At 45.1% G+C, this 17715-nt stretch overlaps 1 protein-coding gene and 1 long non-coding RNA gene across 3 annotated transcripts; one reads left to right on the top strand and one right to left on the bottom strand.

The window, feature by feature from the left end:
- Positions 1-12762, bottom strand: LOC140419028 (uncharacterized). 2 transcript variants are annotated; one of them, XM_072502745.1, is made up of 2 exons: positions 12307-12762; positions 1-7239 (listed from the first exon to the last, which is right to left on the bottom strand). In XM_072502745.1, exon 2 carries the CDS (start codon positions 6879-6881, stop codon positions 5511-5513), a length of 1371 nt encoding a protein of 456 aa, XP_072358846.1. In that variant the 5' UTR covers positions 6882-7239; positions 12307-12762; the 3' UTR covers positions 1-5510. The 2 variants fall into 2 exon arrangements, with proteins under 2 accessions (XP_072358846.1, XP_072358845.1); XM_072502744.1 differs by lacking the exon at positions 12307-12762 and adding an exon at positions 9559-10001.
- LOC140419041 (uncharacterized) lies at positions 11385-17715 on the top strand. The gene is made up of 2 exons (XR_011945500.1): positions 11385-12221; positions 14030-17715. It is a non-coding gene; the product is annotated as an uncharacterized lncRNA (long non-coding RNA).

Raw genomic sequence — 17715 nt, 5'->3', positions numbered from 1 at the left:
TTGATCTTATCTGATTTTATTATCTGTAACTTAATTGATCTCAGCCACCCCCAACTTACCATTCAATAAATTCACTTTGTTTCACTGTTTCAGACACGATTTTAAGCAATTAAAGCAACGGCAGAATTCTCTGGATAGTAAATTTAAAATGTTTATCAAAAGAAAAAGGTTTACTGAAAACTTGAAGATATTGAAGTTTACAACTTCAAGGCGGTGATCAGTCTGTAGAAGCGTAACCCTCCCTGGCTCCTTCTTTGACAGTAATTTCCTTGGCCTCGAGTCTGCAGTACTTGGCCAGCAAGGAAGACCTTCAGAACCTCTACTTTTATCCCCAAAGTGACCATTACCTCATGTCAGAGTTGGGCCTGTTGTAACATAACCATTGGTCAATTAGGCACCAGTTTAATTGAATTGGATTCCCAATTACTGACACCACCTTCTCTCATTATCTTAGACAGGAATACAATTGAACAGTTTCAGACTATCCTTTTATCTGATTCTGTACAATTTCTTATTCATACAGTTTCAAATGCTGGGGCTAATCAGGCTGAAAGGTCTCTCTTGCGGGTACATTTATCCTCATTGCACATTCTTTATATACACACCAATTAAGCATTTACATTTTTACAACAAATAAAACTTAGACCTTTACTATAACCACTGATTCATTATTGTTTCATTAAGTGTAGCTCAATTAAGGATCACTACTTATTTTATCATGTTACAGACTGATAGCTAATTAATACAGTAATATTTAATTAATACATTTGGTCTATCATACACTGGTTATCTACTGAGTAGTACTACACTCCGTATGCTTCACCCGGTGTCTTTGTATTTACATTGTGTATTTATCGTGTGTCCTAGGTTTTTTCACGTATGGAATGATCTGTCTGGACTACGCAGAACAATACTTTTCACTATCTCGATATACATGACAATAAATCAAATCCAATCAAAGAGAGTTTCTTACTAGTCTTCAGATTGAACAATGAGTCTTCTTAAAAATTATTCATTCGTGGAAGGTGGGGGTCACTGGCTGGGCCAGCATTTACTGCTCATTCCAATTGCCCTTGAACTGCGTGTCTTGTGAGGCTATTTCAGAGGGCACTTACAAATCAACCACAACATTGCTGTGGATCTGGAGTCAAGTGCAGGCCAGGCCACGTAAGGAGAGCAGATTTCCTAAAGGACATTAGTGAACCAGATGGGTTTTTACAACCATCCACAACATCATCATTCGACTTAATTTGAGACTTTTATTCCATTTCAATATCTGTCGTAGCCAGATTCCATCCCAGATCCCCAGAGCATTAACCTGCGTCTCTGGATTACTAGCCCAGTAACAATACCATTACGCCACTGCTGAGCCCACATAGTCTTGGCAGAATATGATGTCTTGTAACTTCTCAAAAATTATTTATGTATTTATTTTTAAATTTAGAGTACCCAATTATTTTTTTCCAATTAAGAGGCAATTTAGCATGGCCAATCCACCTACCCTGCACATCTTTAGGTTGTGAGGGCGAAACCCACGCAAACAAGGGGAGAATGGGTAAACTTCACACAGACAGTGATCCAAGCCAGGAATCAAACTGGTGCTGTGAAGCAACAGTACTAACCACTATGCTACCATGCCACCTGTAAAGTAGCCAATACTTTTCTTCCAATTAAGGGGCAATTTAGCATAGTCGAGTCACGTACCCTGCACATCTTTGGGTTATGAGGGTGAGACCCACACCGACATGGGGAGAACTTTTTTCCACGCGGACAGTGACCCTGGTCCTCAGTCCGTGAGGCAGTAGTGCTAACCACTGCGCCGCCCTATATATTAACAATTTAGATGAGGGAACTGAATGCAATATCTCCAAATTTGCAGATGCCACCAAGTTGCATGGGAGGGTGAGCTGTGAGGAGGATGCAGAGATCCTTCAGTGTGATTTGGACAAGTTGGGTGAGTGGGCAAATGAATGGCAGATGCAGTATAATTTGGAGAAATGAGAGGTTGTCCACTTTGGTAGCAAAAACAAGGCGGCAGACTATTAGCTCATAAATTACAAGGGGAATGTGCAACGAGACCTGGGTGTCCTCGTACACCAGTCACTGAAGGTAAGCAGGCAGCTACAGCTGGCGGTAAAGAAGGCAAACGGTATGCTAGCCTTCATTGCGAGCGGATTCGAGTACAGGAGCAGAGATCTTTTGCTGCAATTATACAGGGCCTTGGCGAGGCCATACCTAGAATATTGTGTGCAGTTTTGGGTCTTCTTATCTGAGGAAGGATGTTCTTGCTCTCGAGGGATTGCAGCGAAGGTTTACCAGACTGATTCCTGGGATGGTGGGACTGACGTATGAGAGATTGAATCAGTTAGGATTGTATTCGCTGGAGTTCAGAAGAATGGGGGATCTCATAGAAAATAATACATACAGATACATAGAAGATAGGAGCAGGAGGAGGTCTTTTGGCCCTTCGAGCCTGCTCAGCCATTTATCACTATCATGGCTGATCATCCAACTCAATAGCCTAATCCTGTTTTCTCCCTAAAGCCTTCAATCCCATTCTCCCCAAATGCTATATCTAGCCGCCTCTTGAATATATTCAGTGTTTTAGAATCAACTACTTCCTGTGGGAATGAATTTCACAGGCTCACCACTCTTTGGGTGAAGAAATGTCTCCTCATCTCTGTCCGAAATGGTTTACCCTGAAACCTCAGACTGTGACTCCTGGTTCTGGACACACTAATCATTGGTAACATCTCCCCTGCAACTACACCGTCTAGTCCTGTTAGAATTTTATTAGTCTCTATGAGATCCCCCCCCCATTCTTCTGAACTCCAGCGAGAACAATCCTAACCTAGTCAATCTCTCCTCATGTGACAGTCCTGCCATCCCTGGAATCAGTCTTGTTAACCTTCGCTGCAATCCCTCGAAAGCAAGAACATCCTTCCTCAGAAAAGGAGACCAAAACTGCACATAATATTCTAGGTGCGGCCTCATCAAGGCCCTGTATAATTGCAGCAACACATCCCTGCTTCTGTACTCGAAACCTCTCGCAATGAAGGAGAACATACCATTAGCCGAGCGGCATGTGGCGCAGTGGTTAGCACTGGGACTGCAGCGCTGAGGACCTAGGTTCGAATCCCGGCCCTGGGTCACTGTCTGTGTGGAGTTTGCATAGTCTCCTCATGTCTGCATGGATTTCACACTCCCAACCCAAAGATGTGCAGAGTCGGTGGATTGGCCACACTAAATTGCCCCTTAATTGGAGGAAAAAATAATTTGAGTATTCTATATATAAAAACACAAAAAAAAAAACATACCATTAGCCTTCTTTACCGCCTGCTGCACCTGCATGCTTACCTTCAGCAACTGGTGCACAAGGGCACCCAGGTCCCACTGCACACTCCCCTCTCCCAATTTACAACCATTCAGGTAGTAATCTGCCTTCCTGTTTTTGCTTCCAAAGTGAATAACCTCACACTTATCCAAATTATACTGCATCTGCCATTGATTTGCCCACTCGCCCAGCCTGTCCAGATCATGCTGTAGGATCCCTGCATCCTCGTCACAGTTCACCCTCCCACCCAACTTGGTATCATCTGCAAACTTTGAGATGTTACACTTTGTTCCCTCATCCAAATCATTAATATATATTGTGAATAGATGGGGTCCCAGCACCAATCCCTGTGGCACCCCACTAGTTACTGCCTTCCAATTTGAAAAGGACCAATTAATTCCTATTCTTTGTTTCCTCTCTGCCAACCAGTTTTATATCCACCTCAATACACTTCCTTCAATCCCATGCACTTTAATTGTGCACAATAAACTCTTAGGCGGGACTTTGTCAAACGCCTTCTGAATGTCCAAATATACATCGACTGGCTCCCCCTTCTCAACTGAACTGGTTACATCTTCAAAGAATTCCACCAGATTTGTGAAGCATGATTTCCCCTTCATAAATCCATGCTGACTGACTGATCCTGCCACTGTTTTCTAAATGTTCCGCTGTAAAGCCCTTGATAATGGATTCAAGAATTTTCCCCAGTACCGATGTTAGGCTTACTGGTCTATAATTCCCTGCTTTCTCTCTACCTCTCGACAGAACCAAAGTATGTATTCAATTGCTCAGCCATTTCTTTGTCCCTTATTATGCATTCCCCTGTTTCTGTCTGTCGCGGGCCGACATTTCTCTTCACCAATCTCTTTCTCTTCACATTTCATTTCATTTTTTTTTTCATAGAATTTACAGTGCAGAAGGAGGCCATTCGGCCCATCGAGTCTGCACCGGCTCTTGGAGAGAGCACCCTACCCAAGGTCCACACCTCCACCCTATCCCCATAACCCAATAACCCCACCCAACACTAAGGGCAATTTTGGACACTATGGGCAATTTAGCATGGCCAATCCACCTAACCTGCACATCTTTGGACTGTGGGAGGAAACCGGAGCACCCGGAGGAAACCCACGCACACACGGGGAGGATGTGCAGACTCCGCACAGACAGTGACCCAAGCCGGAATCGAACCTGGGACCCTGGAGCTGTGAAGCATTTGTGCTATCCACAATGCTACCGTGCTGCCCACAATGCTACCGTGCTGCCCATATAGAAACTCTTAGTGTCAGTCTTTATGTTCCCTGCAAGCTTACTTTCATACTCTACTTTCCCCTTTTTAATCAATCCCTTTGTCCTTCTTTGCTGAATTCTAAATTGCTCCCAATCGTCAGACCTATTATTTTTCTTGGCCAATCTGTATGCTTCTTCCTTGGATCGGATACTATTTCTAATTTCCTTTGTAAGCCATGGATTGCCCCTCTTACCCATTTTGCTTCTGTGCCGACAGGAATGAACGATTGCTGTAGTTCCCCCATGCGATCCTTGAATGTTTGCCATTGCCTATCCACTGTCATCCCTTTCAGTAACTCTCCCCAATCTATCAAGGCCAACTCATGCCTCATATCTTCACAATTCCCTGTATTTAAAAAAAATAAATTTAGAGTACCCAATTCATTTTTTTCAATTAAGGGGCAATTTAGTGTGGCCAATCCAGCTCGCCTGCACATCTCTGGGTTGTGGGGGTGAAACCCATGCAAACACTAGGAGAATGTGCAAACTCCACACGGACAGTGATCCAAGCCGTTAATCGAACTGGCGCTGTGAAGCAACAGTGCTAACCACTGTGCTACCGTGTACAGAACCAGAGGTCGCAGTCTGAGGATACGGGGTAGACCATTTAGGACAGAGATGAGGAGTAATTTCTTCAACCGGAGAGTGGTGAACTTGTGGAATTTGTTACCACAGGAAATAGTTGATGCCAATACATTGTATGTTTTCAAGAAGCAGATGGATATAGCACTGAGGGCGAAGGGGATCAAAGGATATAGAGGGGAAAGTGGGATTAGGCTGTTAAATTGGATGATAAGGCAATATATAACGAATGGCAGAGCAGGCGCAAAGGGCCAAATGGTCTCTTCCTGCTCCTATTTTCTATGTTTCTATGTAATCCCTTCCCACATTAAGAGCAGATGAATGGCCTCTCCCCAGTGTGAACTCGCTGGTGTGTCTGCAGACTGGTTAACTGTGTGAAACCTTTCCCACAGAGGGAGCAGGAGAATGGCTTCTCTCCAGTGTGAACTCGCTGATGTCTTTGCAGGATGATTGAATCAATAAATCCCTTCCCACACTGAGGGCAGGTGAATGGCTTCTCGCCAGTGTGAATTCGCTGGTGTGTCTGCAGGGTGGATAATTGAGTAAATTCCTTCCCACACTGAGAGCAGATGAATGGCCTCTCCCCAGCGTGAACTCGCTGATGTCTCCGCAGGGTGGATGCATCAATGAATCCCTTCCCACACTGAGAGCAGGTGAATGGCTTCTCCCCTGTGTGAATTCGCTGATGTTTTTGCAGGGTGGATGCATCAATGAATCCCTTCCCACACTGAGAGCAGGTGAATGGCCTCTCCCCAGTGTGAACTCGCTGGTGTCTCTGCAAGGTGGATAAATCACTGAATCCCTTCCCACACTGAGAGCAGGTGAATGGCCTCTCCTCAGTGTGAACTCGCTGATGTCTCTGCAGGGTGGATGAATCAATGAATCCCTTCCCACACTGAGAGCAAATAAATGGCCTCTCCCCAGTGTGAATTCGTTGATGTTTCCGCAGGACGGATGAATCAATAAATCCCTTCCCACACTGAGAGCAGGTGAATGGCCTCTCCCCACTGTGAACGCGTTGATGTCTCCACAGGGCGGATGAATCAATGAATCCCTTCCCACATTGAGAACAGGTGAATGGCCTCTCCCGAGTGTGAACTCGCTGATGTTTCCGCAGGGTGAATGAAGCACGGAATCTCTGCCCACACTGAGAGCAGGTGAATGGTTTCTCCCCAGTGTGAACTCGCTGGTGTGACTGCAGGGTGGATGAATCAATAAATCCCTTCCCACACTGAGAGCAGGTGAACGGCCTCTCCCCAGTGTGAACTCGCTGGTGTCTCCGTAGGGTGGATGAATCAATAAATCCCTTCCCACACTGAGAGCAGGTGAATGGCCTCTCCCCACTGTGAACTCGCTGATGCCTCCGCAGAATGAATAGAGCACGGAATCCCTTCCCACACTGAGAGCAGGTGAATGGCCTCTCCCCAGTATGAACTCGCTGGTGTGACTGCAGGTAAGATAACTGAGTGAATCCCTTCCCACACTGAGAGCAGGTGAATGGCTTCTCTCCAGTGTGAACTCGCTGGTGTGCCTGCAGATGAGATAACTGAGTGAATCCCTTCCCACACTTGGAGCAGGTGAATGGCCTCTCTCCAGTGTGACTGCGTCGATGAATCTCCAGCTTAGATGGGACTTTGTATCCCCTCCCACAGTCCCCACATTTCCACGGTTTCTCCATGTTTTGGGTCTCCTCGTGTCTCTCCAGTTTGGACAATCAGTGGACTCCTTGTCTACACACAGAACATGTGCTCTGTCTCTCCTCACTGTGAATGGTGTGATGTTTTTTCAGGCTGTGTAACTAGTTGAAGCTCTTTCCACAGTCAGTTCACTGGAACACTCTCACTCGGGTGTGTGTTGTGTGGGTCTCGGTGCTTTTCAAGTTGCATTCACGTTTAAAATCTTTTGGAAGCCGACACATCGGACAAACATTTCTCCTTCTCGCCGATGATATTCAGGTCAGAAGGAATCGACTGAGTTTGTCACATTGAGACGTGATGTTTGAGATTTCTGTCTGTAATTCCTCCTCTTCCAATATCCTTTATAAACAATTTACAAAAGTCATCGTTGTCAGTACAGGAACAAAATTCAGAACAGACAATTCTAGTTCCTAGGGAACATTATTTCCTCTCTTGTTCTCCAAAAGCTGTAAATCTCCATCCCACACACTCTCCCTCCATTCTCACTCTGCTGTATCTAATATTCACCCTCCCAATTCTCCTGAAGGTGCTCATTCATCTTGATTGACAGATCCGAGCTCAACTCACTGCTTCCTGACCAGGACACAGAGAATATAACAGGAGCAAGAGGTATGCCATTCGGCCCACCGAGTCTGCTCAACTATTCAATGAGATCCTTGGCAAATCTACCTGAGCACCATTTTCCCACACGATCCCCATAGCCCTCGATATCTTCAATATCTAGAAACCTATTTGTCTTGAACATACTTGATGACTGAGGCTCCACATTCCTCTGGGGTAGAGAATTCCAAAGCTTCACCACATCCTCGAGTGAAGAAATCCCTCCTCATCTCAGCTTTCTCTCTATTTTTCTATCTGTTCCCCATAACCCTTAATTCCATTGTCAATAAAACATCTGTCAGACTTGTGCTTCAATACATTCAATGACCCTCAGATACAACTGGTCCCTGTGGAAGAGAAATCCAAAGACGAACAACTCTCTGAGGGAAGAGATGACTGGAAATCTATAACGTAGCTACAGTCTTATATTACAAGACGGGAAATAATAATACATTTACGTTAAATTTTATATTTATATTACCGTAAATAATATATCTAATCTGCACCATGTAACAAAATCTCTGTCCATTATTAATTAATCGCCCTGAAATGTCAGCCATCTCCTGGGGAACCCACCCCTTTAATTGTGAACATTAGGAAAGAGACTAGCCTTTTTTGAAATAAATTTAGAGTAACCAATTATTTTTTTTGCAATTAAGCTGCAATTTAGCGAGGCCAATCCGCCTACCCTGCACATCTTTGAGTTGTGGAGGTGAGACCCACGCAGATACAGGGAGAATGTGCGAACTCCAAACGGACATTGACCTGGGGCCGGGATCAAACAAGGGTCCTTGGCTCCGTGATGCAGCAGTGCTAACCACTGTGCTGCCAGAGACCATCCTTTTAGTCAGTTAAATAAATGGGTCAACCTGTTAAGGAGATGGGTGGGACGAGATGGAAACACTTTGTGCAGCCGCTAACCTTCATGTAACATTTTTTCCCCAATTAAGGGGCAATTTAGCGTTGTTCCAGGTTGGACTCAAAGCATCAATGAGGACTCTGATCTCTGGCAAGGAAGGAAACCCTGGCAGGTGGGTGGGGAGGATTCACAAACACCCGCTGGAGGCCCGAAACCCCCAATAAGACCCATTGATTTTATTGTCAGTCTGCAGACAGGAGCTGGAGAACTGAACCCAGGCAGAGGAGAGGGAGGGAGAAAACCTGGAGTGGAGGAAAGAAATGGTGCAGATGGTGAGATGGGTTTGGATTTCAGCCCAGGGAGGAGGGAAGGAGTGTGGGGCAGGGAAAAATGTTCCAGAGAAACTAGAATTGTCTGTTCAGAATTTCTATTCTGGATTGACAATGATGTCTTTTGTTTATTTTTAATTAAAACAGTTCTTTTTTAAAGAGTACCCAATTTTTTCCCCTCAATTGAGGCGTAATCTTTGCGAGGCCAATTCACCTCCCCTGCACATCTTTTTGGATTGTAGGGGCGAGTCCCACACAGACACGGGGAGAATGTGCAAACTCCGTACGGGCAGTGACCCGGGCTGGGATCAAACCCGGGTCCTCGGTTAACCAGATGGAAACTCAAATCAAACTTCACATCAAGATTTAACAGTCACTCCATTCATCAGGACCTGAATATCATTGGCCTGTGAATGTGGAAGTCAAAATGTTTGTTCTGTCCGTAGGAAAATATTTTCTTTTTTAAAAATAAATTTAGAGTACCCAATTATTTTTTCCCACTTATGGGGCAATAGGGAGAGAGAGGGAGAGATGTGGTATTTTTTAATAAATTGTTGGGATCCATCCCAGACCCGGATACACATCAATTAATTCTTGGAGCAAACTTCAATTGTGAACTGGATCCAAAAATGGACTGGTCCAAGCCCATTCAACCATGACAAAAAGAAAAATGGAGTGAAATCTGGACGGACCACCCGGCACCAGAAACGACAACGGCAAACCTGGCAAAAGATAAAGAAATCTGTTCCCATCTGCAGATTGTAAAAGAATTATGGGACACAGATTTAAGATTGTGAGCAAGATCTACGGGGGAGAGATGAGGGAGAAATTATACACAGTGAGTGGTAATGACCTGAACGCAATGCTTACACAGAAAGGTCGAAAATCTCCAGATCCTGATAACTGAATGGTGCTGTCAGAATTTGATGTGAGTATTGGTTGTGAGTTTCCTGTCTGTGAATCCCTTTCTAAGCCCCTGTAAAAGGAGTTTACAAAGGCATCACTGTCAGTCCAGAAATGAAATTCAGGAAAAATAAACATTTCTCCCGGTTTGAGTTTGCTGTGTGTAAATCCTCCCCGACTAATCTTCTGTAAAAGTGTTTTCCAAAATTAACCAGTCAGTCCAGCATTGAAATTCACAACATTCTCTCCTCCTGCTTATAGGTCCAGGATGACCGCTCATGCCTCCCGGTGCACACTATCCCTCTTGTCATCAGCAGTCCCCTGATTTGAGCGTGATGTTGACTCAGGGTTGTGTGCTTCTGCCCTGGGTCTTCATGTGACTGAACAGAGCCGCACAGCTTTGGACACACGGGGCAAGATGTCCAATGAGACAGTGAAATCTGGAGAGCAGGATGTCTTCCCATTCTTTCCATCTCTGCCACCGCTTTGCATCATCAATAAGACAATGGGACTCAAAGGGTGAGGCAGTTTGATGGACAAGTTGTTTCCATTCTGAACAATAGCAAGTCTTACAATACCAGGTTAAAGTCCAACAGTTTATTCGGAATCATGAGTTTTCAGAGCATAGCACTTCATCAGATGAGTGAAGAGGTAGGTTACGCAAACACAGCCAATGATGCAAGATGATACTTTGAATGAGAGTCTTTGCAGATAATTAAGTATTTACAGGTCCAGACGGTGTGATTAGAGAGAGGGATAATCACAGGTTGAAAAGGTGTGAATTGTCTCAAGCCAGGACAGTGGAAGGATTTTGCAAGCCCAGGCCAGGTGGTGGGGTTAACTGTTGTGAAATGTACATGAATCCAAGATAACGGATGAACGGCCATCGTGCGACAATCACCAAGCAGAAATGTCCATTTCCAGTCGTGGAACACATCAGCAGTCAAGGGCATTCAGCCTCTGATCTTGGGGTAAGTGTTCTTCAAGGTGGCCCTCAGGATGTTTGACAACGCAGAATCGCCGAGCAGAAACTGATAGCCAAGTTCTGCACACATGAGAACGGTTTCAACCGGCATCTTGAATTCATGTGCATTTTACAAATTTTAACCCCCCACCATCTGGGCTTGCGAAATCCTGTAAAGACTTAATGTCCTGCAAAGACTCACATTCAAAGTATCATCTTTCATCAATAGCTGTGTTTGTTTAACCTACCTCTTCACTCACCCGATGAAGGAACTACCCTCTGAAAGCTCGTGATTCCAAACAAAGCTGTTGGACTTTAACCTGGTGTTGTCAACCTTCTTACTGAGCCCAGCCCAACGCGGCATCTCCACATTCTGAACAATGGGGAATAAGGTTCCCCACGGTAGGCCACTGCAGAAAATACGGAAGCATGGGATTCAGGGAGATTTAGCAGTTTGGATCGGAAATTGGCTAGCTGGAAGAAGACAAAGGGTGGTGATTGATGGGAAGTGTTCAGACTGGAGTCCAGTTACTACTGGTGTGCCACAAGGATCTGTTCTGGGGCCACTGCTGTTTGTCATTTTTATAAATGACCTGGAGGAGGGCGTAGAAGGATGGGTGAGTAAATTTGCAGATGACACTAAAGTCGGTGGTGTTGTGGACAGTGCGGAAGGATGTTACAAGTTACAGAGGGACATAGATAAGCTGCAGCGCTGGGCTGAGAGGTGGCAAATGGAGTTTAATGCAGAAAAGTGTGAGGTGATTCATTTTGGAAGGAATAACAGGAATGCGGAATATTTGGCTAATGGTAAAATTCTTGGCAGTGTGGATGAGCAGAAAGATCTCGGTGTCCATGTACATAGATCCCTGAAAGTTGCCACTCAGGTTGAGAGAGTTGTTAAGAAGGCGTATGGTGTGTTAGCTTTTATTGGTAGAGGGATTAAGTTTCGGAGCCATGAGGTCATGTTGCAGCTGTACAAAACTCTGGTGCGGCCGCATTTGGAGTATTGCGTGCAATTCTGGGCGCCGCATTATATGAAGGGTGTGGAAGCATTGGAAAGGGTGCAGAGGAGATTTACCAGAATGTTGCCTGGTATGGATCTTATGAGGAAAGACTGAGGGACTTGAGGCTGTTTTCGTTAGAGAGAAGAAGGTTAAGAGGTGACTTAATTGAGGCATACAAGATGATCAGAGGATTGGATAGGATGGATAGTGAGAGCCTTTTTCCTCGGATGGTGATGTCCGCACGAGGGGACATAGCTTTAAATTGAGGGGAGCTAGATATAGGACAGATGTCAGAGGTAGATTCTTTACTCAGAGAGTAGTAAGGGCGTGGAATGCCCTGCCTGCAACAGTAGTGGACTCGCCAGCACTAAGGGCATTCAAATGGTCATTGGATAGACATATGGACGATAAGGGAATCGTGTAGATGGGCTTTAGTGGTTTCACAGGTTGGCTCAACATCGAGAGCCGAAGGGCCTGTACTGCGCTGTAATGTTCGATGTTCTCAGCTCCTCCCACTCATTGAAACATCACCCCCGACAATGACAGCAAACGCGCATGCGCCCTGATGCACATCCAATAAAGATGGCGGCCGTCAACCCGAGCTGAAGATGAGGAGCTGGAGCTCCGTTCGGTACAAACGGGGTCCCGTAAAGTTTTCCGAGGTTTGCGGCTTACAACAACTTTACATAACGTTTGCGCTTATCCCCGCGATCTCTCGCTTCCTCCATATTGTAAAACCCCTCTTACCAATTTCGTATCTGAAAACACAGCTCTGCTGCTTCGCCATTACCCACACTGCGCATGCTTCAATCGCAGTGGACCCGCCCCTCATTCACTCCGATTGCTTGGAGGACCAGTCGCTCACAGTAGGTCCTCCAGTTCGGCCTCTCCTCTTCCTATTGGACGGGACCTGCCGTCAATCACCCGGTGAGAGTGGCCACAGGCTCAGGCTGACTCGCTGATTGATCAATAACAACATTGTTTCACATTCGGCTCTGGGGCAGCACTCGGGATTTGTAAACCCCGCCCCCCGACACTGACCTTTCACCTGACACCTCACAATGCCCGGAGTGATTGACGGAAGCCTCTGACCAAAGAGGAGAAGGGGATTGGTTGGATGACCGAACGGGAGTGGCTGGTCCTCCAACCAATCAGTGAATGACGGGCGCGGCTCTCGGGGTGCCGGATCTTTACAGAAGAAGCAACCGCGCAGGCGCACGTGCCAACTCAAACAAAGAAACATTCGAATCCTCAATTTGTGACCTGGATGCATAGTGATGGTTTTTGGAAACAGAGATTACAGCTACCGGGCAAAAATTAAACAGATTGGGCCTTATTTTCTTGAGAAAACAAATCACTCAGTAGTGACCTGATACAAGTCTTTAAAATGATTTGTGGGTTGGTCAGGGGAGAGGTGGGGCGGATGCTGCCAATTGTAAAGGAGTCGAAAACTGGGAGCCAGGAAAAACATGGGCGGCACAGTGTCATAGAATTTACAGTGTGGAAGGAGTCCATTCAGCCCATCGAGTCTGCACTGGCCCTTGGAAAGGGCACCCTACACAGCACCCCATGCCTCCACCCTATCCCCTTTATCCCGGTAACCTAATAACCCCACCTAACCATTTTGGACACGAAGGGGAATTTAGAATGGCCAATCCACCTAACCTGCACATCTCTACACAAGCCGGGAATCGAACCTGGGACCCTGGAGCTGTGAAGCTAACCACTATGCAGCTGTGCTGCCCCTGTGCTACGTTGTAGCACAGTGGTTAGCACAGAAATAGTGCAGGATTTTCTGGTTTCACGCTTGAGGAGGCTGACAAGCACTGTTGCATTATAGTGCCAGGGTCCCTGTTGCCTCACAGCGCCAGGGTCCCTGTTGCCTCACAGCGGCAGTCGATTCCCGGCTTGGGTCACTGTCTCTGCGGAGTATGCATGTTCTCCCCGTGTCTGCGTGGGTTTCCTCTGCGTGCTCGGGTTTCCTCCCACAAGTCCTGAAAGATGTGCTTGTTCGGTGAATTGGACATTCTGAATTCTCCCTCAGTGTACCCGAACAGGCGCCAGAGTGTGGCGATGGGGCTTTTCACAGTAACTTCATTGCAATGTTAATGGAAGCCTACTTGTGACAATAATAAAGATTATTATTATAAACACGGTCATAAATGCAAGAGAGTTACTAATAAATCCAAGAGGGAGATATAGACACATTTCTTCACTCATTGGATTAGAATGTGCAACTTGTTACCAGGGAAGGAGTTGAGGAAAGTGCTGGGATGTTTCCAAAAGGAAATGGGACAAGCACATGAGAAAAGGGAATGGAAAGATCAGCTGACAGGCTGAGATGAGGTGGATGGGATGGAAGGAGATGTGTGTCGGGGATAATCAGCAGCAGAACAGTTGGACCAACTGGCCTGTTTATGCATTGTAGAATCTAAGTAATTCAATGTAAACTTCCTTTACACAATATTAGGATTGCAGATGGGAAATTCAAACCAAACATCATGCAAGTCCTAACAGAGTCTATCGATTCATCAGGAGTTGAAAATCATCAGCCTTTCAATGTGGAAGGAGGAATCTTTGTCTGGTCTGCCTGAAAGAAAAGATTGCAAACATCAGTGCGACTGGAAAAGCACTGAGGCACATACACACAGTGATTATTCCAGCGAACTGGCTGTGCAAAGAGCTTTAACCAGTCAGATAGCCTGAAAAAATATTGCGCCATTTACATCAAGAAGTGACCGTACTCAGGCTGTGTGGACCAGGCTTCACATCAGGAAGAGACCGTACTCAGGCTGTGTGTGTGGACCAGGTTTCACATCAGGAAGAGACCGTACTCAGGCTGTGTGTGGCACCCAGGTTTCAACTCATCGTCGAACCTGGACAGACAAAGGACATCAGTACCATGGAGAAACCGTGGAAATGTGGGGACTGTGGGAAGGGATTCAATTATCCACCTGAAGTGGAAACCCATCGACACAGTCACACTGGTGAGAGGCCATTCACCTGTCTGGGTTGTGGGAAGGGATTTAATGCTTTATCAAACCTCCGGACTCACCATCAGGTCCACTCTGACCAGAGACCGTTTAAATGTCCTGACTGTGACAAGAGCTTTAAAAGCAGAAAAGATTTACTGTTGCACCAACGCACTCACACTGGGGGGGGTTGGCATTCACCTGCTGTGTGTGTGGGAAGGGATTCACTCAGTCATCACACCTCCGGACCCACCATCAGGTCCAGTCTGATCAGAGACCTTTTAAGTGTTCAGACTGAGAAGAGTTTTAAAAGTAAAAAGGATTTACTGATACATCAACGCACACACTGTGGAGAAGCCGTTCACCTGCTTTGTGTGTGAGAAGGGATTCACTTGTTCCTCCCACCTTTTGATTCAGCAATTTGTTCACACTCATCAGAGACCATTTAATTGTTCTGACTGTGAGAAAACTTTTCAGCAAAAAAGATCTTCTGAAACACCAACACACTCACACTGGGGAGAGGCTATTCACCTGCTCGATCTATGGGAAGGGATTCAATCAGTTAGCTCACCTTCTGAGACACCATCGAGTTTACACTGGAGGACGGCCATTCACCTGCCGTGTGTGTGGACAGGAATTAATTGATTCATCCAACCTTCTGATAGACCAACGAGTTCACACTGGGGAGAGACCGTACACATGCACTGTGTGTGACAAGAAATTCACTCAGTCATCCCACCTGACTACACACCAACTTGTTCACACATCAGAAACCTTTTAAATGTTCGCACTGTGAGAAGGGATTTAAAAGTAAACAGAATCTGCTGAAACACCAGCGGGTTCACACTGGGGAGAGGCCATTCAACTGCCCCGTGTGTGGGAAGGCATTTGCTCAGTCAAACAACCTGCTCATAGACCAGCAAGTTCACAGGCGGCATCAGGGTTTGGATTCTCCTGTTATTGCTGCCGTTAATCACATCCAGGACTGAATTATGTTTGGACGCCTGTTTTGTGTGGGGTTCCACAGTTTTGTGGTGTACATATCAATGATTTAGAGTGAAATATAGGGACCATAATTAAGAAGTTGGTCGATGGTACAAAAGTTATTTATGTGTTTGACAGTGCAGAATAAAGCCAAGGACAGCAGGAAGATATCACTGGACTGGGTCTTCAGCCAGAGGGTGGTGAATCTGTGGAACTCTTTGCCACAGAAAGCTGTTGAGGCCAAATCACTGAGTGTCTTTAATAGAGATAGATTCTTGATTAATAAGGGGATCAGGGGTGATGGGGAGAAGGCAGGAGAATGGGGATGAGAAAAATATCAGCTGTGATTGAATGGCGGAGCAGACTTGATGGGCCGAGTGGCCTAATTCTGCTCCTATGTCTTACGGGTCAGATGGACAGAAAAATGGCAAACAGAATTCAATCTGGAGCAGTGTGACATCAAGAGTTTGGAGGGTAAACAAGAGAAGAGAATGAAGAATAAATGGGATGATGCTGAGAATTATACAGGAACAGTGACCTTGGATTCAAAAACCACAGATTCCTGAAGGTGGCTGGGCAGGTAGATCAGGTGGTCAAGAAGGCATTTGGGACACTTTTCCTTCTTGGCTGAGGCCCAGGATGAAAGAACAGGGAGATTATGTTTGATCTGTATCAAACATAGAGCACATCGAGAGTGCTGAGTACAGTTCTGGTCACTGCATTGATCAACTATAAAGTAAAGATATATTAATCAACTAATGTAAATCTTAAAAGAAATTCATAATTTATCAAATAGTTACATTAAATGTTCAGTTAATCAAATCTAGGGGATAAAGATAACACTAACTAACAAAGGACTGCAACAGTGAAGAAATTTCAATTTTTCAGTAAAGTAAATTCTGAGGTGTTTAGATAATAATAAAGAAAATAATTTCAGTTAACTCCATAAAACAAGGTGACTTCAGCACAATGAAGAAGCTGATTGGTGAGTAGTTATTTATTTTAATATGAAACTGATTCTGGTTCAGTCAGTTAATAATCAGATAAACAAAGACACGGCAGGGCATCCTAGTCCCGTGGAGTGCAATCCAGTTCCCTGTCAGCAAAGCACGATGTTTCTCATAGGCTGGACAGTCACAAGTGCAGGAAATGTCATCAGCTGAGCAGCAGGAAGCAAAGAGGAATGGTCGCGAGGTATTTTTATGCCTGGAAACTGTTCCCAGTAGGATTTGATATTTCTCAGGATAAGATTCCATGCATTGTGTGGTACATATCAATGATTTAGACTTTGTCTAGGGGGCATGTTCAAGACAGTGACAGTCTTGCGGTTGACAGTGAGGAAGAAAGCTGTAACCTGCAGGAAAATATCAGTCGACTGATCAGGTGGGAAGACAAGTAACAAATGGAGATTAATATACAACATTGTGAAGTAATAAATACATTTGGGGCGGACAAACAAGGCAAAGAGAAATAATATTACTGGTATGAGAGTGAGAAGTGTAGAGGCACAGAGGGAGATCGGAGTGCATGTCCACAGATCCCTGAAAGTAACAGGAGAGGTAGATGAGATGGTTGAAAAGGCACACAGGACACTTTCCATTGTAAGAGGAGAACTAATGAATATGGTTTAATTAATGATTTATTAGGGCAGACAATAATTATAGTCTATTCAAGGATCTTAAAAGAATATTTTCAATGAGTGTTTTCGAAAGTAAAAGGAAAATTCCACATTCAGGGTAAAGACATCACCCAGAAACATGCTGATGTGGCAAAGACACAACATGGAAAATCCACCTAACCTGCAAGGCTCATTTCAGTAACTTGTTCTTCAGTAACTTGTTTTTACAGACTGCAACTTGTTTTTTAAGACACCTGCAGGGCCCACATCAGGAACTTGTTTTTCAGTATTTTTTTGGGTGATCTCTCCAACTTGTTTTCCATGTCCTGAAGTAGCAGACTCAGCTAACGGTGCAAGGTGGAGCCAGTTAGCAACAACGGAGAGACTACGAGCAGCCAGAGAGGGATGTGTGAAAAATGCTTACTCTGCCCGCAACTTGCTTAAGTCTGAACCAGACAGTCCAAATGTCTGGCCTACAGTGTATAAATATTGCTCGATTTATCAACCAGGTAGTCAGCTCCAGGGATCATTGTCTAACGTTGTGCTCTCCCAGTGCATTGGCTAATAAACAATAATTCTGTA

The sequence above is a fragment of the Scyliorhinus torazame genome, chromosome 5 (assembly GCF_047496885.1).
Source record: "Scyliorhinus torazame isolate Kashiwa2021f chromosome 5, sScyTor2.1, whole genome shotgun sequence".
Taxonomy (NCBI): Eukaryota; Metazoa; Chordata; class Chondrichthyes; order Carcharhiniformes; family Scyliorhinidae; genus Scyliorhinus; species Scyliorhinus torazame.
Note: the sequence above shows the minus strand (reverse complement) of the source record. Positions and strands in the feature narration are given on the sequence as shown.

What these genes read in the sequence shown, in the direction of transcription:
- LOC140419028 (XM_072502745.1), bottom strand. Translation starts at nt 6,881, where the DNA reads ATGGAGAAACCGTGGAAATGTGGGGACTGTGGGAGGGGATACAAAGTC.